This window comes from Euleptes europaea, chromosome 7 (genome assembly GCF_029931775.1).
Source record: "Euleptes europaea isolate rEulEur1 chromosome 7, rEulEur1.hap1, whole genome shotgun sequence".
In the NCBI taxonomy this organism is placed as follows: Eukaryota; Metazoa; Chordata; class Lepidosauria; order Squamata; family Sphaerodactylidae; genus Euleptes; species Euleptes europaea.
Window position 1 is genome coordinate 35,266,587 of NC_079318.1, and position 24,160 is coordinate 35,290,746.

Below are 24,160 nucleotides of genomic sequence, written 5' to 3' on the forward strand. Positions count from 1 at the left end.
GCTGATCTGCTGCTGCAAAAGATGGAAGGCCATTCAAGAAGGCACCATGGCTGGGCCTGCTGGAACACCCTTGTTACATTCGGCAGATCTTTCTTCTATTGCCTGTGCCAGAAATTTAACAACCGAATGAATGCTCTATTTATTTTCTCACACTGTTGAAATAATTTGATCAGCCCTGCACAGATAAAAAAAACAAAGGAGTGTTATAGCTCTGAGACATCTAAGAGTCTTTGTTGCTATGGGGGGGGAGGTGTGGAAACTGGCTGTAGACTATTTCACTACTTCCAAGGACACAGTGGTTTCTAGAATTATCACCACTATCGTGACTGAAGGAACAAGACACGTGTGCACCAAAAAAGTTTGTTAATGTTCTGATGTGCACATTCTTAGTCTGGGGTTTGCAGCCACACCAAAAGTTGGAGTCTTGAAAACTGACAGAGCTCAAGAGTTTCTCCTACGGCGCCCCCTGCAGACCTACTTTAATTCTATCTTTAGCATACCCCCCCCCCATTTTTGGGGGAAAAAAGAAAAAGAAAAAACCTTGAAAGCTATTTACATTTTTCCATTAAATGTGTGATAAGCTACTGATGTGTGTGCAAGACATTCCAATCTCAAGGTAATTACATGAGGTCATTTCAAATATCAACTAGGTGTGGAAAGACTTGTGGAATTCTGGTAATATTATGCTTTTGGCTGTTAAAGGAACTAGTAGGAAAAGATCTGTCCGCTAATATTCGTTATGATGAAGTAATAATGCACTACATTCTAAAATTTAGGTTTCACTTTAAAAAAACAACACTTTCAACCAACTGGATGTTATCTAAATAAAACAAAACTGGATTTCATCGACAGTAAATGCCACGATAAAGGGCATACTGGAGAATGTTTAATGAAAATCAGTGCTGGATAGCAGAGCACCCTCCTATAAAGATTTACTAGCACAAACTAACATTTTTATCTAGCTCAGCAATCTCTGTTTCACACTGGCCATCTGGGATGGAATGCATGAAGCCACGGCCTGTTACAGTGTTGCAACAACAGCATATTCAATATGCTGTGATTCAGATGCTTAAAGTTATATCCCACTCTTCCACAGCTCGAGCTGGCTCAAAACACTATACAATTCACCATCAATACAAGATTAACAATAATAGTTAAAGCCTTCAGAGATTAAAACTCTGCCCCCCCCCTTAAAATATTGCTATCAGTCTTCTTAGGTCATTTATGCACGGTCGCTTTAACCTCCTTTATTCCGTTTCAGCCAGGATCAAATTTTTCTGAACACACATTACCCCATTCCTTGTCGGCTCAACCCTGTTTCAACGCAAAATGAACCTGGCCCGAATTAAACCGTTCCTCCTGGCTCATTCCGGAATCACTAAGCAAGCGTACAACTTTCTTGGGTTGAACTTCGCCCCACCCTTTTCCAAACCCCTCTTCAAGGCGGCATGCAGACGGTCAAAGAGGGGAAGCACAGAAGATTGGCTTCTCTCACAGCCAATCATGAAGCAGTGTGTAAAGAAGCAGGGATTCAAGTGCTTCCTGCTTCTTCGGAGCTCTTTCTGAGCAAAAGGCTTTTTAAAACGAGGCTTGGATTTCTTAAAATGCTTTTTTTATGCGGCAGTTGGGTTTGGGGGGAAGGAAATCTCTCATGAGGTAAGCCAATTACAGAGCAGCATTTAAAGGGGTGGGACTTGATTTGAACTTGGGAGACTGCTTTTCTGTATTCATGCCTCCATTAGCACACAGTTTCGTCCCTGATCATTCCAGGCAACGCATACAGTTTCCCTCAACCCAGGTTACTTTGATCCTGGCCGAAATGGGGAATGATGGAGGTTAAAGTGATCATGCATAAATGACCTTAAAGTCATCCTTGTCTTGCAGTCTTTTCTGAAAGCCAGTATGGTTGAAATTATTGGCATCCCATTCCACAATTGTTGAGCTACAGCTGAAAACGCCATCCTCTCACTATGCAGTGGGAAGGAGCCAACGGTAAAAATGATTAAGTTCAGACTGAGCTATACCATGAGAGGTGGCCTCCTCAGCTGTATGAGGCTTTAATGGTAATGACCACCTGTATTGAACCTTAAAGAAAATTAGTAGCAAATACGGTAGAAGACAGAGCCAAGATTCAGGATGATCTTGACAGGCTGGAGAATTGGGCTAGAACTAATAAAATGCACTTCAACAAAGACAAATGTAAAGTTCTGCATTTAGGTAGGAAAAATCAAATGCATAATTATAGGATGGGGGAGACTTGTCTGAGCAGTAGTGTGTGTGAAAAGGATCTTAGGGTCTTAGGCAAATGCAGTCTTGGGCTGCATCAACAGAAGTATAGTGTCCAGATCACGTGAAGTGATGGTATCACTTTACTCGGCTCTGGTTAGACCTCAACTAGAGTACTGTGCTCAGTTTTGGGCACCACAATTTAAGAAAGATGTAGACAAGCTGGAACGTGTCCAGAAGAGGGCAACAAAGATGGTGAGGGGTCTGGAGACCAAGTCCTATGAGGAAAGGTTGAAGGAGCTGGGTATGTTTAGCCTGAAGAGGAGAAGACTGAGGGGATATGATAACCATGTTCAAGTACTTGAGGGGCTGTCATATAGAGGATGGTGCCGAGTTGTTTTCTGTTGCCCAAGAAGGTCGGACCAGAACCAACGGGTTGAAATTAAATCAAAAGTTTCCATCTAGACATTAGGAATAATTTTCTAACCGTTAGAGCGGTTCCTCAGTGGAACAGGCTTCCCCGGGAGGGGGTAAGCTCTCCTTCCCTGGAGGTTTTTAAGAAGAGGTTAGATGGCCATCTGTCAGCAATGCTGATTCTGTGACCTTAGGCAGATGAGAGGGAGGGCATCTTGGCCATCTTCTGGTCACTAGGGGTGTGTGTGGGGGGAGAGGTAGTTGTGGATTTCCTGCATTGTGCAGGGGGTTGGACTTAATGACCCTGGTGGTCCCTTCCAACTCTGATTCTATGATTTTATATGCTGACTTTCTCTACCACTTAAGGAAGAGTCAAACCAGCTTACAATTACCTTCCCTTCTCCACAACAGGCACCCTGTGAAGTGGAGCTGAGAGAGTTCTAAGAGAGCTGTGACTAGCCCAAGGTCACCCAGCTGGCTTCGTCTGTAGGAGTGGGGAAACAAATCCAGTTCACCAGATTAGCGTCCGCCGCTCATGTGGAGGAGTGGGGAATCAAACCTGGTTCTCCAGATCAGAGTCCATAACTGCACTTGGGAGCTTAAGTTTACTGGGTGACCTTGGACCAGTCGCACATGCTGTCCCTAACAGGAGAGAACGACGTGAGCCACTTTGTGCCCCCATTGGGGAGAAAGGGGGGTATAAATGAAATCAATAAAATTAAGATATACCGAGATGGGCATCATCAGTATATTAACCACACCCATCCACAAAGCCCTGGACACTCTTACATAAGGGTCTAACGTATGTAATTAAACAACACTAGTGACAGACAAGCAGAGCCCAGTGGCATGCCACCAAAATAATTTGTATGCCAAGTAATTGATTTTGCCTCTCCAAAGAGATTTTCTGGACCCTGGAACCAACACAGTCCAGAGCCTTTTCTAAATGGTGCAATAAGACAATTTATTCACTCCATTTATACCCTGCTTTTATCCCCAATGGGGACCCAAAGCAGCTGACAGCATTCTCCTCTTCTCCATTTTATCCTCACAAGCTTTAGGGGTAGTTTAGGTTGAGACTGTGTGACTGGCTCAAACTCACCCAGCAAGCTTCCATGGCAGAGTGGGGATTTGAACCCGGCTCTCCCAGATCCTAGGCCGAAACTCTAACCACTACTCATAGAATCATAGAGTGGGAAGGGGCCATGCAGGCCATCTAGCCCAACTCCCTGCTTAATGCAGGATCAGCCTAGAGCATCCCTGACAAGTGCTTGTCCAGCCTCTGCTTAAAGACTATCAGTGAGCTCACATTACACTGGGTCTACCATACTGAAGTCTGCAGAAAGATATAGCATTATCAACAATGAAAGCAAACCTTCATCCTCCCGTGACCATGCCACCTCCATCTCACAATCAGGCTTGAAACAGGAATGAAGTGGGTTAAGATCAGAAATTTTATTCAGATATGCCTGGATCTGTACTGCCGACCACTCACTCAAGCACCTTATCCAGAAATAGCAAATCTGACACTCATCGATAATTGGCTGGAACATTCTTTGATGAGGAAAGGCTTTTTCGATAAAGGTTGGGTCATTGCTCCCTTCAGAGGTGCCGGATATCCTCTATTGGATAATTAAATGGTACATATTTCGTATTTACCTAACCTTGCCATATTCAAGAAATGTCATGTTTTAACAATAACCAGACAGATTCATTATACATTTTGTGAACCAGAGTCCATTTCAGATACATAACGTGGATCCTCAGTTGGCAAATATTACTTTATACACATGCACTATACCATACCCCATATTTATATACTCATTTGTGTGTACAGTATTGACTGCGTTGCAACACTAGGTTTTTTTCCAGGTATGCCACCCCCCAAAAAGTGGGGGTCATCTTACATTCACATCCAAGTTATAGTTGTGCCCAATATTTCCCCCTAATATTTAGGGGGATTGCCTTACATTCTGGATCACTGTCAAGTAAATACAGTGTATGTGTATACATATATATACACACACACACACACATTTGCAATATAATGAATATTTAAAATCCACATGTATAGAAATGGTGTAGATAGAATCAGAGAGTTGGAAGGGGCCATACAGGCCATCTAGTCCAACCCCCTGCTCAGTGCGGAATTCATCCCTGACAAGAGTTCGTCCAGCCTCTGCTTGAATTATTATAAGAGAAATATAATCTGCCAACCAAAGACATACTTCCTGCATCTGATGAGTGGGGCTCCCAGACATGGCAGCTTATGTCATAATAAATATATTAGTCATTAAGGTACCCAAGACCTTTTCTAGTTTTTCCCTGATCTTAAGGTATGTTCCGTATTAACTCCTTCCACTGCACAACTTTGGCATTCCACTAGAGAAAAGTATGTGCGTGGCTTTTGAATCATAATTTATATTATGGACACTGCTTCATGCGCAATGCTGTGAAGAAGGGTTGGTGAGAGTCTTTATGCTTCTTTAGCCTTCTCTCCTGGAAGTACTTCAAGTTTTTAGCCAACTTTGAAAAGGTTGTGTACCACGCCATTTTTAAAAATCACACCTTTGAGCCTCAGTTACAGTATATAAGCTCACGAAAGCCTGTCCCTGAAGGCAGTCTGAGTAAAGGATTGCTTAAATACTTGTAGTACAATTCTAAAAATACAGTAAGTAAAATAGTTCCCTGGGAGTAAAGCCCATTCAACAGACTTGAGTAGGATTCTGAATAGACTCACTGATGAGCACTTTTAGAAAAATTACTCCTTGCGAGGATTAATAATCTATTTTAGATATGTACTTGGTTAGAGGGCTCCTCATGTGCTACCATGCTACTAAAGAGCAAGAAGGCTAGGAAATAAACAGGAATAAAGGTAAAGGTCCCCTGTGCAAGCACCAGGTCATTCCTGACCCATGGGGTGATGTCACATCCTGACGTTTATTAGGCAGACTTTGTTTACAGGGTGGTTTGCCATTGCCTTCCCCAGTCTTCCCTTTACCCCCAGAAAGCTGGGTCCTCATTTTACCGACCTCGGAAGGATGGAAGGCTGAGTCAACCTTGAGCTGGCTACCTGAAAGCAAGTTCCATTGGGATCGAACTCAGGTCGTGAGCAGAGCTTGGGACTGCAGTACTGCAGCTTACCACTCTGCACCACGGGGCTCTTAAACAGGAATAGAATATACATTTTGTGGGGTTTTTTTTAAAGTAGTTTTAATATTTGCGTAGCAATGGAATCCAGCAAGGTATTCTCGTTACTACCCACTACTCCTTGATGTTGCTCCCAAATAATTTTGGAGCAAGTCTACAGTATAAAAAACAGCAGTTGGAAAACTTAGAACAACAGAATTAGTGGCCATTGATCAACAGGAACATATATCCCTGTGCTGCAGCTATTAAAATAGCTTGAACATATGAAGCTGCCTCAGGCAGAGTCAGATCACAGGCGCCCATCTAGCTCAGCAGTTAACTCTACAGTTCTCCAGGCCTCTCTCAGTACCTGATACCTGAAATCCTTCAGCTGCTGGAGATGCCAAGGATTCAATCTGGCACCTTTTGTAAGTAAAGCATGTGCTCTATCATGGATTAGTAGGAGCTAAGAACCTTGCAGCTTAGTTAATACCTTAGTTGTGGACCAGGAGCAACACCTAGTGGTAAGAGAAGCACTGGCAACCTTGGCACCACAGTTTTGACACTTCAGGACTAATAAGAAGTACTTCAATTTGCAGACCTATGGCCACAACTGGAAGTCCTTTGAAACCAGTAGGATTGATGTACACCTAATTCTATGTGGCATGATGGCCAATAAAAACTATACATTAGAAGACATCACAGGGGCAGACTTGTTCATTCGTGGCTAAAAAAATAAACAGAAGTATCGTGGTACCTTAAAGACCAATACCGTTTTACTCCAGCATGAACTCTCTTAAACCCACTTCCTCAGATGCTTTGAGTGGATACAACAAGACTCCTATTTTGTAACATAACTGAAAACCATACAAACAACAATAGCATAATCTATATATTTTATACTAGGGTGGGGGGAATCAAACTGGAAATGGAAAATGGGGACGATCATGCAAGGAAGGGAGGGAGGGAAGAAGAATCAGTACAAAAGTAAAGCCCCAATTCTTGTGAGAAAACCCCACTATACTTGAAAAATCACTGTCAGATTTGCCCACATTTGACCAAGGCATTTTCTATATCTATTAAAGTACAAACTTTAAAATATATGAAGAAATTTCTGGGTGCCAAATTTTGTACCAGATACCATCCATGCCCAGTAAAACTAGCCTGGGGTAAGTCTTGTAAATCAGACCTAACTTCTGTGTATTGCACTGAAATCAGGAATCAAAGTTGATGTAAAGGTAGTCCCCTGTGCAAGCACTGGATCATTACTGATCCATGGGGTGACATCACATCCCAACATTTACTAGGCAGACTCTGTTTATGGGGTGGTTTGCCATTGCCTTCACCAGCCATCCACACTTTACCCCCAGCAACCTGGGTACTCATTTTACCGGCCTCGGAAGGATGGAAAGCTGAGTCAACCTTGAGCTAGCTACCTGAAACAGACTTCTGTCGGGATCCAACTCAGGTTGTCAGAGGAACTTTTGACTGCAGTACTGTAAAATGGCTCAAGGAAGGGTAATGCTTCCTTGTTCTATTCTCCTACTGCTCCCTAGGAAAATGTAGCAATATTTCTCACTGCTTACAGCACATTGTTGACTACGTTTAAATACAGAAATTACAGAAGAGCTGCAAAAATAAAGCTGATGAGCACACGAAGTGTTAAAGAGAAACCGACAAACAGGAGAACACGTACTTTTATTGCTCACCTTTTATACAATAGCACACCTTCAGCCATTTTCTTTCACAGCTTGACAATGCTTCTGTACACACACACACACAAAAAAACCAGGCAAGGCGCACTGATGTGGTTTTTAGTAAAGAAAAGTGTAACAAACCCAGTTGAAGGCATTTTGTTGTAAAGAAAATGCCAAAATGAAGTCATCCTGCATTTGCTGATCAGTGGTATTCACTCGTGCATGAAACAAATGTCAGATTGCCATTACTGCTAGCTAATTTCAAGTAAAAAAAAAAGTTAGGCTGGTTGGGGGGAACCAACTGGTTTTTGATGGATGAAAGTCAGTTTGAATTACGCTGAAGCATGGGGGCTACATATACTATCTGTTCACATCTTAGCTTAGTTGAATATGCATGGTATGGCAGTGGTTGGGGTCTCCGGAGTTGACTATGAGATAGTATTTTTGATCAATGGGAGATAAGGCTACTGAACAAGTTATCAGCAATAGAGCTCATATAATAGGTAGGTGCAGGCCTACTAAAGTAGGCTGCAGTTCTGTGCTCGTTACAAATGCCTAAGTCCAACTGACTCCAGTGGGGCTTATGCACATGTAACTACTCACTTATCTACAGCTTTACACTACAGATTGGAAGAAAAAGTCATAGAATGAAAAGTAATATTCAAAATGGCTTGAACCGTGTAAGATTTTTAAGAGAGAAAAAGAGTCTGCGTAAAAACAATTTTCCAGTTTGCACATTACAGGTGTCAACAGACAGATCCTCCTCCTGGGTCTCCAGATTCCCTTCAGACAAAAAAAACAACACAGGGCTGTTGCACTACAGTTCTGAGAATCCTGGAGAGGCAAAGCTGCAGTTAGATTTTAGGCAGCAGCGAACTGTTATGTGACCCTTCTTCACATGTGCTCAAAAGCAGAGATCGTTTTCTGAAAGCAGCCTTCCACACACACGATCTGGTACTAATTTGAAAAGGAAAACTGTAACGGACTTCTATTACATGAGCTCTGTCAAGAAAAGGAAGCGCTGCGGCCTCAGCTACTGAAGTGTCTTCCTTGTCCAAATCCAGATTGATTGTATTGATAACCGCCATGCTGGAAGTGCTGCTCAAACTGCCCCCCTTGATTAAAGTTCTGTGCACCTCTTCCTCCCCAGCCCCCTCCTTGCCCACCACGGCCACCCCGACCTCCACGGCCACCTCGCCCTCCTCCACGGCCTCCGCCTCTATCATTGGAATGCCCATCTTGGTATCTGTTGTCCTGTTGATAGTTGCTGCCACCACCTTGATATCCACTTCCGGAATACGAAGACTGATAGCCACCATAGCCACCTCCTTGGTAGCCGCCGCCGCCTCCGTGATATCCTCCAGTTTGAAAGCCTGTGTCTCTGTAATTACTATCCCTATAACTGACATCTTGATAGCCACTTCCTCCACCGTCGGTCCAGCCTCCCTGAGGCTTGCCTCCTCTTCCTCCCCCTCTGCCGCCGTGGTCATAACCACCACGTCCTCGCCCTCCTCGTTCGTGACCCCCATGTTCATGACCTCCACGGCTTCCATAGGACGAGTCATACCCTCCTCTGCTTCCTCTGTCGTAGCCTCCTTGGTCATAGCCACCTCGGCTTCCTCTGTCATGACTCCCTTGTTCATAACCTCCACGGCCACCATATGATGACTCATAGCCACCTCTTCCACCTCTTCCTCCACCACTTTGCTGCTGGGGACCATCTTGTCTTTTCTGCCATGGTGGCATCTCAGGAGGCGGTGGCTCAATTTCATTGGGTCTCCCACCTCTGTCAGGTACTCGGCCCATTAACACCTGTAGGTAGAAGAAACCAATCTTTGAAACAGCAAGGTCAAAACAGCAGCCTTGGCACTTAATAATCTGGAAATTGGCACGATTTATAAAGGCTCTTGGAACATCTTTCATAGAAACATAGAAATCATAAGAGTGCTAAAATGCTGAATAATAAAGGATTCACAGAGGAACATTATCAAGAGAAGAAGAGGCCTCAGCAGGTCATTCTATAACACTTTATGCTAAAGTTTAGGTGGGTAGGTTATCAGAATTAGGAATCTTACTGTTACATTTTATTGTTAAAGTTGCTCTTACATTTCTTCTCTTTTTCAAATGAATCCCCCACACACACAAAGGGATTTAAAACAAAATAAAAACATAGTAATGAGTTGTTACATCTACAATGGAACTTTCCTTCCAGCTTCTGAAAAACTTAATCTTGTAGTAGTCACTACAAGACAGAGCTTTCCCACCAGGCCTATAATTGACCACAGCCGCTTATAATAGCTCATGTTATTTATACCATCTTACTGGCCTCCCCTCCCCTTCCTTCCCTTGAACGGGACCTACACATTATGAAGGGTGTCACCTGCACGGCCCCTACAGTTTTCTTTTAGCCTTGATGCGCCATTACATTAGGTTGTAGAATTTTATTGTTGGTTTTATTTTGGATATATATTGGTTGCTGTTTTCAAAATGATGTTACCCATCCTGAGCCAGCTTGCTGGGGAGGGCGGGTTATAAATCTAATAAATAAATAAGGAACAAACAGAAAATAGGACTCCTGATTACCCGAGGGCAGATCCATGGCTGAGATGCAGTTTGCAGTCACATCTCTCCAATCCAACAGGTTTCATTGTGACAATATGTTTCTACAGCTACATGGAGCTGTCAAGGTGCAACCACGAGCCACCCTGCCCAGCTACAACCTCTGTCAGCTTGCTACCCTGCATGTAAATTCCAATCCCACTGAGGCAGATTACTATACTGAATCCAGGCATAGGCTTGTGCCAGCATAATATAGCAATGGCCAATTATTGTACCTAAAGTACCTGACATCCCTTTCCGAGAGAAAAAGCAGTGGCACCCGGTTTGTGGCCTTCGTCTGCACAACATTGTAGTAATACTGGGCAGCACTAAAGCATTCAGCAATGTTGGATGTGGGACAGAAAACCTGATGTGCTATGCTGCGCTAGTATGATGACACAGGACAGCATGTGATTATAAAGCAACACGTCAGGTTGACCTGTTGTGCTGAGACAGTAATTGTGGCTCATTAACCTAACAATTTTTAATCTGCATAAAAGTAACTGCCAGGACAAAGGAGAGGGAAGAGAATGAGAGTGCTGTGTGTTTGTTGTAAGCATGTATGTATTGAGAAGAATGTCACTCCAACACAAGTGGGTCAAAATGCTTTCTAGAGCAGAGCTTCTCAAACTGTGAGTCGCGAAAAAGCAAAGCAGGAAGTGCCGACAATGAGGAGGAGAAGTGGGGGTGGAGAAAAGAAGAGGGCGGGTGGGAGAGGGGAGAACAACTTGCTTGTCTCGCTGCGAAGGAGTTGGGCGCCGGGCAAGTTGTCCTCCCCTCTCCCGCCCATCCTCTTCTCCCCCACCCCCGCTGCCCTGCTCCCGCCGGACAGACCAACCTGTGGCGGCGTTCACTTCCCCACCGCCCTTTTGCTTCCTTCCCCGCCCCTGCCCGTAGGAATGCTGTGCCGTGCCACTCGCGGGGCAACTGGTGGGGAGGAGGCTGCAGTGCAGGGGGGCCCTGGCGAGCTCCCCTCCGGAGCGGGCGAGGGCCTTCCGAGGGCAGCAGCAGGGAGCCCGCCCCGAGCGAGGAGCAAGAATGGGCGCTGCCCTTCTGCAGGCCCCCACCTGCTGTAGGTGGCCCCCGCGCTCCCTCCCACGGCCCTGGGAAGGACAGAACGGGCGGGCGGAGCAGCTGCCTGCGGGGCAGGCGGGGGGCTGCCAGCTGTGTCTTCCATGGCCGGGCTTTTGTGCCTGGCCAGCCCCCGCTGCTTAGGCCCGCTTCTGAGCCCAGAGCTGTGGCCTGTGGGTGCCGCGCGGGCCAGAGGAGGGCGGCGCCCCAAGGAGCCTTCCGGAGGCATGGGGGCAGGGGGCGGCTTCGCAAAGTCGGCAGCCAGGAGCCCTTCTGCAAGCGGACGGCCGTGCGGCCCCCGTGACAAACGGGAAGGGGTCTCCGAGGGCCATGGGGTCTGGCCAGGCAAAAAATAATAGTAATTCATGGCTATTAGTTAGAATGGATACTAGTCATGCTGCATACCTATTCTTTCTAGTATCAGAGGAGCATGCCTATTATATTGGGTGCGGTGGAACACAGGCAGGATGGTGCTGCTGCGGTGGTCTTGTTCGTGGCTTCCTGGAGGCACCTGGTTGGCCACCATGTGAACAGACTTCTGGACTTGATGGGCCTTGGTCTGATCCTGCAGGACCTTTCTAATGTTCTTATCCACATGTGCCAAGAAAAGGCAAATCAACGAGCGGCACCTTTCTGTCTGCGCCGTTTTGCCGTTTCATCCATCGAGCCTGTCCTCGAGTCCCCGAATCCACCAGCCTTGCCCCCCCCCCAGCCTGGAGCTTCAGTCAGCGGTTTCCAGGCTTGGGGGGGGGGGTCGCTTGGTCCAGAAGGGACTCTCTGCCCGCCTCCCCTTTGCTGCATCCCGCGGCCTCCCGTCCTGACTCGCCTGGCACCGCGCGCAGAGGGCTCGCCTAGTCACACTCAGCGCCTGGGAATGGGCAAAGGCGGCGAAACTGCCCCGCCGGGAAACTGCCGCCGGGGTGGCAGTGCTGGTGCCCTCTGCTCCTGGAGAGCGTGCATGGGGGGCATGTTCTTGCTGGGCATTGCAGCAGCATTCTCCTGCCTGTGTTCCACAGCATCTAATATGTTCTGCATGCTCCTCTGATCCTGGAGAGACTAGTGTTCATTTTGACTAGTAGCCATGGATAGCCCTCTCCTCCATCAACATGTTTACTCCCCTCTTCAAGCCTTCCAAGTTGGCAGCCATCACCACATCCTGGAGAAGGGAGTTCCACAGTTTAACTATGGGGGTTACCGCACTTTGTATTCCCAATGATGTATTAAGAGTTTGAAAATGTTATAAAAAACATCGCTTTAAAAGGGGTTTTGGATACCATGGCTTATAAATGGTTGGAAGGCGTCTTCACAGCTAAACAAACAAAGTGCGAACAGTATTTTTTATAACGTTTTCGAACTCTTAATACATCGCTGGGAATACAAGTTCAGTAACTTTGAATGAGTTGTGTGAAGAAATACTTCCTTTTATCAGTTTTGAATCTCCAGCATCAGCAGCTGACCCCACTTTCTGGAATTATGAGAGAGGGAGAAAAGCTTCTCCCTGTCCATGCATAATTTTATAGACCTCTATCATGTCTCCCCTTAACCGCCTTCTTTCCAAGCTAAACAGCCCTAAGCGTTTTAACCACTCCTCGTAAGGCAGTTGCTCCAGTCCCCTGATCATTTTGCTCGCTTTTTTCTGCACCTTCTCAAGCTCTGCAATATCCTTTTTGAGGTGTGGTGACCAGAACTGTACACAGTATTCCAAGTGTGGTCTCATCATAGATTTGTACAAGGGCAGTATGATATCAGCAGTTTTATTCTCTATTCCTCGTCTAATTATGGCCAGCATGGAATTTGCCTTTTTTATAGCAGCCACACACTGGGTTGACACCTTCATTAAGCTATCCACTACCACCCCAAGATCTCTTTCTTGGTCTGTCGCTGCCAGCCCAGATCCCATCAGTGTATATATGAAGCTGGGATTTTTTGCCCCAATACGCATCACTTTACACTTGACCGCATTGAATCTCATTTGCCATTTTAATGCCCATTCTTCCAGTTTGTAGAGATCCTTTTGGAGCTCTTCAGTCTGATTTAGTTTTAACCACCCTATTTTATATACCTGGGGTCCCCTAAACATTTCTTGGGCAAAAAGGGGTCGCGAGTGGAAAAAGTTTGAGAAGCTCTGTTCTAGAGAGTTACTTAATATCCACAGCAGCTTAGAAGCTATTATACACCTTCGAACCCAACGGATACCTTATTAATGGCACAGGCGGTCTTTTCTCTGATGGACCCGCTGCTAGTCCTCATAATCTTCGACAGGTCTTGCCGAGCTGCTAGGAGGTGAGCAACAGAAACAGTACTTTTGGTTCCTAAGATGGCACGTTTTGGCTGATAGACTTTAGCCAATTTCTCCGTTTGGCTCTGTTACACAGGAATGGGGGGAAAAAACAGAGGAGGTCAACAGATGACAGTGAGTGGAACCCTAACTTTCCGAGTAAACTGCTAATTCACCAGCATTTTAACAGTTAGACAACCAACAAAAAAAAAATAAGGCCCACTTTACACATAAGTGAAAGCGATCATAACACAGATCCTCAGGAAAGAAAGTATAAGGTGGTCTCAAGCAACAGTGTGCCTCTTCCTCAGCCTATGCAAATGAAATCCAGTTCTGAAGTCACTTCTCCTAACACTGTTTTGTGGTTAATCTCCGCTTCTTCTGCCCCAAAAGGACCGTCAATGCCTGGATTTTATTGCGCATTTTCAAATCTCAAATGTGAACACCATGTTAGCCCATCAGTGTGTTTTTGCTCCAACATCTCTGGCTAAATCCAGTCACTGCTATTGCCGTGAACAGCATTTGGGGAGTGCCTGAACTGAATGTATGGCTAAGTATTATGCAATGTCCATCAACTAATGCCCCCTTTGGAAAGGTGGAGAGTTCAAATACCCGTATTACCCAACCCTATTCATTTTTGTTTGCCAAAAGAAGCTTCTCTAAATATTGCTGACTTAGTAGCCTACGTCATGAAGGGAAACAAGCGCCAGCATCTGGATATCAAAGCAAATGGGAGCTTGATCTAAACAGGAAGTGTTCGATCAAGTGCTGCAATAAGAAGAGGAAGGAGCAAGGACCGAGAACAAGCACAGCTGTGCTCATAACACAAAGCCAATAAACCTTGGTTTGATTACAATTTTTTTATGACTTCTAAATTCAGCCTTACAATGTTAATTCAGAAAGAAAATCAAACTCAAATACGGTTTCCACCACACTCAGCAGTTACAGTTTTCTGGAATTAAGGGGACTACAATTGAAACAGGCAGGGAGGCAGTAACATATCTATCTTGCAGAAAGAGCTAAAAAGGAAACCGGTCACCCTGGAGAAGTAGATCCAGATGCTTTATCAGTCTTTCTTCTCCCTTCCCCTGTAGTTTTGCGTGCCCTTTCTCTTAACACTACTCAACATTAGCTTGGGAAGTTCCTTGGGAAGATTTTAACTTCAGATATAGTGAGGAAGTAAGAGAGTACAGGTTTTCCACTAGACAATTAAGTTTGTTGAAACTTGTTACTCAACCAATTTGCCATCAAAAGTGAATCTACGGAGGGATGAGACTAGGCATAGAAAAGAGGGGCAGAGAGAGAAGAAAACTGCATTATACCAAGTTGGACCATTAGCCCATCTAGCCAAGCAGCCTACTCAAAGACCTCAAAAAATCCTTCACAGCTCAGCCACTTCGTGCCTTTCTTCTACCACTGGCTCCTGCTCCAGAAGAACTCAGAGGTTTTACAGTGAGGAAGACAGAAACCAGAGTAAAAAATGGACAGATATAATACAGGAGGTAAAGGCTTGATGACCCTGGTCAGGTAGGAATTGCAACTCTTGGTCAAAATTTTAATATCACCTACTTGCCTTTTACAACATTGATTTTCCCCATTTACAACTCTCCTGGGAAACTGGGAGAAAGTCTGTTCCTTAAACATTTAACTACAGCTTCTCAGGTACCCTCGCAGCATGTTAAGCACCAACTGACGTACAAACTAGCCACACTAAAACTCTTCCATCAGAACAACATGAAAGCTATTTAGCCAGAAGACTATACAACTATTCCAACCCGGTTGCGAAAGAATAACTGATATTTCTATCCTACAATTAAAAGAGCAGGAAAATCTCATGAACTGTAGTAAACAAGTGGCTAAACGCAAATTGCATGTGTGTAGCTAGTCAAACGGAAACAGGTTTCCACCAGGACAAGTGTAACATATTCAAGGTGTTACAAAACAGCCACCAAACCCTAGTAATATGTTTTTACAAAGAGGATCCAGTAAGTTCCATTTCAGTTTCTTTCTAAATTGGGGTTTCTCCACCCACATTAACTAGAAAAGACAGTTTTCTAATAATAGCAAGAGCTGTTTTAAAAGGACAAACCATGAATACTGAAATTGTACCTTTGCTCTGTCTGACCAGCCAAACGACTGGATAGTCACATCCAGACGCTTCACTAACAATTTCCTCCGGACTTCATATTCATTGGCTATGGCTTGATTAATAGCTTCAATTTTTTCCTGAAATAAAAGTACGAGTTTCATGAACTCTGAAATACCGTGTTAAGGACATTTCTCTAACTTTTACACATCAGAAAAACACCCCGAGTATTTCACAAACAGATGAAAATCAAAATAAAACTCATTGTGAAGTTCAACATGCACTTAATAGATGTTGCCTCATCGCAGTGAAGGGAAACCCCCCCCCCAAAAGAGATCTGCCCTGTTCCAGCGGATGACACACAGTCCCAAATGCTGAAACAGCAGTCAGCGCTGTTTTGCAAGCGGTTTCCTTGTAAATGCTGATCCTGTTTTCTTGGACCTCTCCCAGATAAATAATGAACACACTAAAAGGGCAATGAAACTGGCCTTTGCCTTCATAAGCTAGAGCACAGAGATGTTGAGACGACTGTGAAGCTGCTGACGTAAGAAAACTTGACAGAAGTAAAAAAAACGGATACCCAGAAGCAAAAGATGAGCACCCTCAACTCCCTTGTAGGTTCTCCCACAAGCAAGCCTATTAAAAACAACGCCAGCAACAGAAGCATCAGTTGAAAAGAGCCTCTGTGGCTTTCTGTCAGGAAGACAGATACCCCTTGAAACACTGCTGGAGATATAAGATGGAGATATCTGCTGGTCCTCTCAAAGCGACGGCTGAGACTCTTAACCCTCCTCCTAGCAGGATCCATAGCTTGCATACCACGGAGGACTTTGTTCTTTTAGAATATTTTTATTAACATTTTCAAGCAAAAAGATAACAAACAAACATGTACATACGCTCACATCCATACAATTTAAGCTTACTTCAGGGGTCAATTTATATCTTAAACATTACTCTATTAGTATAATATCTACTTAAATATTCTGTTTTGCTCTGAATTTATCATACAATTAATTTTTTCTTTCTCTATTAACTTTTAGTCTACATTTTCCAGTTAACATATTCAAAATAACATTCCCACTTCTGTGAATCTTCAATCATTCTTTCTTTCAGCATGTTAGTTAATCTATCCATCACCACAAATTATTCCATTTTTTTGTTGCCACTTTTCTAGATCTAGGATAGTCTACCATGGAGGACTTTGTTAATTTAAAGGTGTGTGTGTTTTTTGCCAATTCCCCTCTTACTGCAGACCCCCATCTCCCCTGAAATGTAATTCACAGTGGGGGGACAATCCCCCAGGAGCAGCCTTTCAGAGGGTGTCAAGGAAGTTGCATTCTGCTGACAGAAACCCTTCCATAAGTGTAAGTGAAGAAGAGTAGTTGGTTTTTATATGCCGACTTTCTCCACCACTTAAGGGAGAATCAAACCGGCTTACAATCCTTCCCCTCCCCACAACAGACACCCTGTGAGGTAGGTGGGGCTGAGAGAACTCTTTAGAACTGTGTAGGAGTGAGGAAACCAACCTGGTTCACCAGAGTAACCTCTGCCGCTCATGCGGAGAAATGAGGAATCAAACCTGGTTCTCCAGATCAGAGTCCACTGCTCCAAACCACCGCTCTTAACCACTACACCATGCTGGGTCAGTCAGTGGGATCCAAGCCCATAACTTTGGCACCTAAGATACCCTTTCCACTTACTATGAAGATGCCATGCCTCCAGACAGGTACAATGTCATGATGTCGTGGGGAAAAGCCCAGTTCCCCGAGTAAACGGATCTCATCTGTGCTCATACAGTTAATGTCCACAAGTTACCAGAAGCATAACTGAATCACCAGCCACAAACTCACATTTACAAAATGCCCTGAAGCCTTGTTATAAGCACGGCATGTGTAACAGCCAATCAATCAAAAGAAAAGAATCCCTTTGTCATCTTACCTGGCGGTGTGTCATGATTCCCAGCAACTCACAATGGCCACACTACTTTGTTTAGAGCCCAAAATATGCTGTGTAAATTGGGCTGAGTGTGGTTTTGCACATAAATCTTGTGCTGCTTTGGAAGCATGACTGACAACATTTCAGAACATTTAAGATTTACATTTTTCAGAAGATCTTATAAAGATTATGAAGGTTATTTTACAGTTTAATTGGATTCTTCAGTTATCCTCCTGAGACACTGAATTCTCCCATCCTGCCTTACTCAGGGGCACCTGGCAACTCTAATCAGAGATTGTGAGCTTAACACAGAGAGCTAATGATATTTTTGGTTCTTGTATGTTATCTGGGCTGTGTAACCGTGGTCTTGGTATTTTCTTTCCTGACGTTTCGCCCGCAGCTGCGGCAGGCATCTTCAGAGGAGTAACACTGAAGGACAGTGTCTCTCAGTGTCAAGTGTGTAGGAAGAGTAATATATAGTCAGAAGGGGGTTGGGTTTGAGCTGAGTCATTGTCCTGCAAAGTATTAAAGGTAATGTGCAAATCATTGTCCTACAAGAACCAATGAACTCTGACCATGAAAGCCTTCGACAATATAATATATTTTTTTGCAACTTTCTTCATACTTTCTTCATAATATATTTTTTTGCAACTTTCTTATGCTTTACTAATTATAAGAGTGGATGTTTACATCTTACACTGAAAAGGGATGCCAGAAGCTAGAGGTCTAATGATAAACGACTCACCCAATGAACTGGACCCAGCGGTTTCGATAGTAAAGGTTTTCCCACATGATTTGGTGGAACCTTCGCTAATGTTTCTTTTAACTGTAAGAAAACATACAGCGTTAAGGTATTGCCTTAAGAACTCGGTCATGCTCTTCCCTCACCCCACTAACACACTCAGGTCTAAAAAGAACACACTCAGGCCTAAAAAGAATGAGTGTCTGTGTAATGCATATACATTGCTGAGTGGTAGAGGATCTGCTTGGTATGCAAAAAGTCCCAGGTTCAATCCCTGACATCTCCAGTTAAAAGGATCAGGCAATAATGATGTGAAACCTTGCGCGGAACCCCTGGAGAGCCTTTACCAGTTTGAAAAGACAATACTGATCTGGACGGATCAATGTTCCGATTCAATATAAGGCGGCCTCATGTGTTCTTAAAAAATGCTTTCCCAAAAATCCAAATTCAAGAAGCAAACCTTTCGACAATTCATTAAACAAAAGTATTTCTGAATAAAAATGATGAAGGCAAGAGAATGCCTCAGGCTAGTTCCCTCTCAAGATGGTGAGCAGATGCTGTAACATCTAAAAATCGTTTTCTTCACAAAGGGTCAAGTATAAACAGGAAACCAAGGTCTAATGAGCAAATGCTGGATCCAAAGAACCATATACATGCACTGTGCATACACGGGGCCTTTCCTGCTCACATTCCACAGCCCCTCACCAGCAAGTCCACTCCTAAAAATTGGGGAGCCCTCTGGAGCAGCAAAGAATGGAGCTCATGGAGGGATCAAACTGTAATTGCCACTTCCCCCCACCCCACCTCCGCTGCGCAAGCAGAATTGCATTTGGATACAAGCCATTGTAATATTGACTCTCAGTCCTTACTTTTTTTTCTATTCCACTGAAGAACTGGAACATAGTTATGTTGGCTGGAGGCTTGGACATGCCTAAAGCAATACATATGCCTTTAAGCTCCTGAAAGACTTCACTACCACCACCTTCCTGGGCTTTCTTCGGAGGAGCATTCACACACAGCATGCGGGCAGCTTCTAATTCTGAAATGAGGTATGCTGAAGGAAGAAAAGTTACAGTTCAGCACAATACAACTGTGCTCATTTTTAAAGCCTCAAAAAACTGGAATATTTACCATAGCTACATTTGTATTCTATTTTTTAAAAAACATATTTTTATTATTTTATTGTTAATATTGGGGTACAAAAAAAAGAAGGGAAAAGGGGAAGGGAAGAAAAAAAAACCCTGACAGGGCATAGTTGCTTCACAATTGAGAAAAAGTGAACAGAATACAGAAAGGATGAGGTACAAAGAGAGGCTTCTGAAGTCAAATGCCAGAAGTCTCCTAAGGACCAGAGAGATGCCCTTGACAAGTAACCAAACAGTGTTTCTCACAGACAAGTGGGGATATCCTGGAGATTTGGATGCCTAGGAAGAACAGCCTTGTTGATGTTTCTTCCAACTTACTGCATCACTAGCACATTTTATTGTCAAGTGCTAAGTCCCTTCACTGGAAAATAAACTATGCCAATGTCATTAGTGAGTTCTGAATCTGGGGTTCTCCTGTTATTGTTGGTCAAGAAAAAATCAGTAGAAGAGCAAAAATGTCACTATTATCTCCCACAGCATGAAAACGAACAGAAGCAAGTATTTTATTACCCTTATTTCCAATAAATGTTTTCTTAAAACTTACTGAGAAGCAAAAGGCAGTTTTTCTGATTGAGAAGGCGCTTCGTAACGTCTCCTGATGTTAGTGTTGTATATGGGCAGTTCATTTCACCAAGCAGTCCGCTCATTTCAAGCTGGAATTCATCTGCTTCACTTGGACCTCAAAACACAGATTATTTAAGTCAAGATTTTTCAGTTCTTGCAGGCCTTGATTTCTGACTAAAAGGCAAATCCCACCTAGAAGCAATACTTATGGAAGCTAATTTTCCTGCCTTCTCCCTTCCACTGCAGCTTGCTGTGCCCTTGAAATCATGTTTTATGGTATCATTTGACCCACAGAAAAAGTATGGGGGAGGGCAAAAAGAGGGTCTACAGTGGGAGGGGAGAAACAGTTAATACTGTTGGCTCAATCCCCCTCCCCTTTTCTGCTAGCACACACATCTATCTTCCTCATCAGCAAAAAACATGGTTAGGATCCAGCTCAAATGTAAAGTGAGAAGAAACTGCTTTCAAATGTCATGGTGGTTTTCAAAATTCACGGCTCAAGATTAAAATGTAGACTTTAGATTGCTTTTGTTAAAAAAACAGTAAGAACAAGATTTCTAACAGAATCCAGAACTCAAAACCAAGAAAGAGCAGTTAATCAATTTTCTGTTGACAATTGTTTTCTCCTCTTTTCCCACTGTTAAAATTGTTGCACAAAACACCCAAGGCGGGGTATATGCAGCAATTCTGAAGTGCTGAAAAAATACTGGATACAAAATTCCACTTCTTGAGAAACTCAACTTCCATTTTTATTTAAGAGCAAGTTTCTGACTTGAAATATACTTGAAAATGTATGGGCAGCTTCAGAAAACAGAAGGATGTCTGAATATGATTCAACGGGTGAGGCTTCAGTGGTCTCTGGTAGTGGGTAGAGATTCAGCACCCTGCATGGCTCCTTGCCTGTTCCCATGACTAACTGATAAAAGACTAAAAAATAAAATAAATTATGAAAAGGTGCACTTTTTGATAATTTAGAGACACTGCTTGGCATAAAATCCAAAAGTTATCCTAAATTGCTACTGTGCAGTTATTTCTTCACAATATAGTAATTTTTAAAAGCTGCAGGGGCATCAAGCTCTACAGCGCGTAAAAAAGGTAAGGACCTTACAAGCCCGAGCCTAATAAATCTTCAAATAATCACATGCTTCAAAAGTTAACATATAAAAAAACCTCCACATTATATCAATGTTGGAAGCAAATATACATTTTCAGAGTTGGTATCAAAGTCACAAAAATGGGTACATTTGATCAGAATAATATCTACTCACTGTTAGTTGCCTGTACATTTTCTTCTAGCTTGCAAAATAACCTTAATTCTGACACTAGCCAAGCACAGAGTTTGGTAAATTCTGGGGAACTGGCTCCACCAGAAGCAGCCTGAGTTAGAGCTCCATCTTCTAACAATGGGCCTTTGTAACTGGCAAACAAAAATAAGAACTCCACATTAGATCCATGGTACCTCTAATTGGGTACACAACCTATGCATATACAGTGATAACCTCATGCAAACGTCAATCCTAAACATATTTATTTGGAAGTAAACACTAATTATGTCAAAGGAGTTTTCTTCCAAGTAAGTTTAGGATTGTATTAAGAAAGGACAACTTTGAGCTCTGAAAATTCGGCATTTTAAACAAAATAAGTGAGGTGGATGCCAGCATGGGCGCGCTGGAGCTCAGAGACCAGCCGCCGTGGAGGGAGGCATCTACCAGGGGGCCACAGGGAGGCCACAGGAGGGAGGGGCAGGGAGGGGGCAGGACCAGGCAAAGCATCTCGTGGGGTGGGCACACCCCAACACCCATCAGGGCCAGAGGGTGGGCACTGGTGGCCGAGGGAGGGGTGGGAGAGGGGTGTGAACCATTTGTTAAATCAGGATTGTTTTAAAGTTTCTTTTTGAAGAAGCTGAGCATGCAAGAAAGTGAGGTCATCCTTCCCACAAGGATGTCTGATTGCAGGGGCCACAAAATAGAGTTGTACATTTATTTTGCTTATGTTACAAGTGGTGTTTATAAGGGTATCACGGTATTTATGAAGCCACGGTGCTCACACCCATCGAAATGGAAATGTGAAAGAGTTTTCATAGATACCAATGTATTGTGGCTTGAATACTGGGGAATATGTGATATTGAGCATGCCCTGCAGTTTTGCTTTGGATTGCAAATATAACCATTTTAAAGGGGGGAGGTTATATCACAAAATAAAATGAAATAATAAAACCAAACACTATAATGCTTATAAACATGATACTAGATAAATATCACACACACACACACACTAAACCATAGGTTTGGTACACAGCACTGGACAATAACACTGCCTTTCGAGTGCTATGATTTTATGGGGGCCGAGAGAGAATGAAGATGCATTAAAAAAATCAAAGTATTACTTTAAACTCTCTCTCACATGAGGCTCCTAGAAATCCCAGGTTACCAATTCACAACTGCTTCACTTCATGAATGTATTAGGTACCTCCCAAAAAATTCACAGGACATAATGAAGTAAATTTTTGGTTTAGAAACTATTCTTTTAAGAAATATGAAAGATAATTTCTTTCAAGATATTCTCGCTAAAGTAAAAAAGGGAAAAAGCGCCACTCCCTCCCACCTAAAAACAACAAGTTTCAGTGAGGTAATCACACTCAAGGATTTAAACAAGCTGTCACCGCAAGAAACAAAAGAACAGAGATTTAAAAAAGAAACAAAGTTGCAAACACCATAAACCACAATGCTAACACGTGTTTGTTTGATACACACCCTAGGTCTTCCAGGGACTCGAGGATGTCGTTCTCCATGAGCTCAAACTCCATCCTGAGGTTTCAGAATGAGCATAAAACAAGACTGGGACCTGCAGAATAATAATAATAATAATAAAAGCAAATGTAAATCACGCAGAGAAAAGGGGATATTTTATATTTCCCAATAAGATCTGCTGCCGCCTACTTGCCTCTCTGCGTCGAAGGGTGTGTGTGAAGAATCCGCTTGCTTCCACACAGATCAGTCGTCTTAGCACGAAAACCGAAGGCATTGCTTTCTTCCTCCTTCCCACCCCCCACTTTCCCTATACCGACCCAGAGGCAAGAAGCCTTTTATACGCCTCAACGCCCCACACAGCGTGGAGCTCATAATCCTTCTCCTGACGAGGGGAAGCATCTCTCATTCTTTCCTATCCTCTCCTCTCTCTACCCCCCCCCAAGCTCTCCCACCACCACCACCTACCTTTTGCGCAGCTGCTACGCCGCCGACTGCTGGGTTGGCATGTCAGAAGCGGGGGAAGGGCAAAGAGAGAGAGAGAAAGGCCCCCTCTTGCTGACCTCTCACCCTGTCTTGCGGGGCCGCCCTGAACGAAGCCTGACTGAATTTTCTACTTTGGGGTGTTTTTTTTTTAATCTTCCTGTTTCCTTGCTTGCTTTCAACGGCATTACCGGGCGAAATAGAATTCCCTCCTTTTTTTAAAAGCGAGACGCGACACCTCAGTAGAAAATATTTTATTTTTGTCCGGCACATCGTTAGACAGCCCGCACAGGAAGGACCTTCTCGCTTGTGGAAAGTCGCATGTCGTTTTCTGTCTCTATGTGGGACCACGTTGGAAAGCGCAGGGCCTAAAGGGAGGAGGACGGAGCGGGATAAGGGGCAAGCTACCTCAGAAGGCGGTCATTTCTTTCGCGAAACTACAAGTTCCAGCATGCCGTTGTTCTGCTCTCTCGCCGGCTAAACTGGGTGCTGCGTTGATTGATTGAACTTGCGGGAAACGGACTGATAAATCCCAGAATGGTAGTCTCCTGTAGCCAAAGGAGCTTCTTAAAGACCGACGATTTATTGCGGTTCACCAAAAAGACAAATAAGTGGGTTCTAGATCAAATCACGCCTGAGCACTGCCTAGAAGCCAAAATGACCAAACTGAGGCTATCGTACTTTGGGAAACACTCGGAAAAGTTGAAGGCAGCAGGAAAAGAGGACGATCCAACATGAGATGGATTGGTTATAAAGGAAGCCACGGCCCTCAGTTTGCAAGACCTGAGCAAGGCTGTTAACCATAGGACGTTATTAATTCACAGGGTTGCCATAAGTCAGAAGTGACTTGATGGCACTTAAACAGACTGCATCTGACCAGATGTGTTACTCTCTTAAGTTGCCGTGACAGGACTTTTCCCCTTTGTGCACATACATCAAGGTACCCTCTGACCTGGATGGCCCAGGCTAGCCTGATCTCGTCAGATCTCAGAAGCTAAGCAGGGTCAGCCCTGGTTAGTATTTGGATGGGAGACCACCAAGGAAG

At 43.9% G+C, this 24,160-nt stretch overlaps 1 protein-coding gene across 1 annotated transcript; it reads right to left on the bottom strand.

Annotated features, from left to right (window-relative positions):
* Positions 1-8,364: 8,364 nt before the first annotated feature.
* FAM98A (family with sequence similarity 98 member A) lies at positions 8,365-23,202 on the bottom strand. The gene is made up of 9 exons (XM_056853167.1): positions 23,101-23,202; positions 22,639-22,729; positions 21,154-21,302; positions 19,866-20,000; positions 19,046-19,230; positions 18,180-18,260; positions 15,523-15,639; positions 13,332-13,499; positions 8,365-9,278 (listed from the first exon to the last, which is right to left on the bottom strand). The coding sequence occupies exons 2-9, from the start codon at positions 22,689-22,691 to the stop codon at positions 8,496-8,498; spliced, it is 1,671 nt and encodes a 556-aa protein (XP_056709145.1). The 5' UTR covers positions 22,692-22,729; positions 23,101-23,202; the 3' UTR covers positions 8,365-8,495.
* Positions 23,203-24,160: the final 958 nt, after the last annotated feature.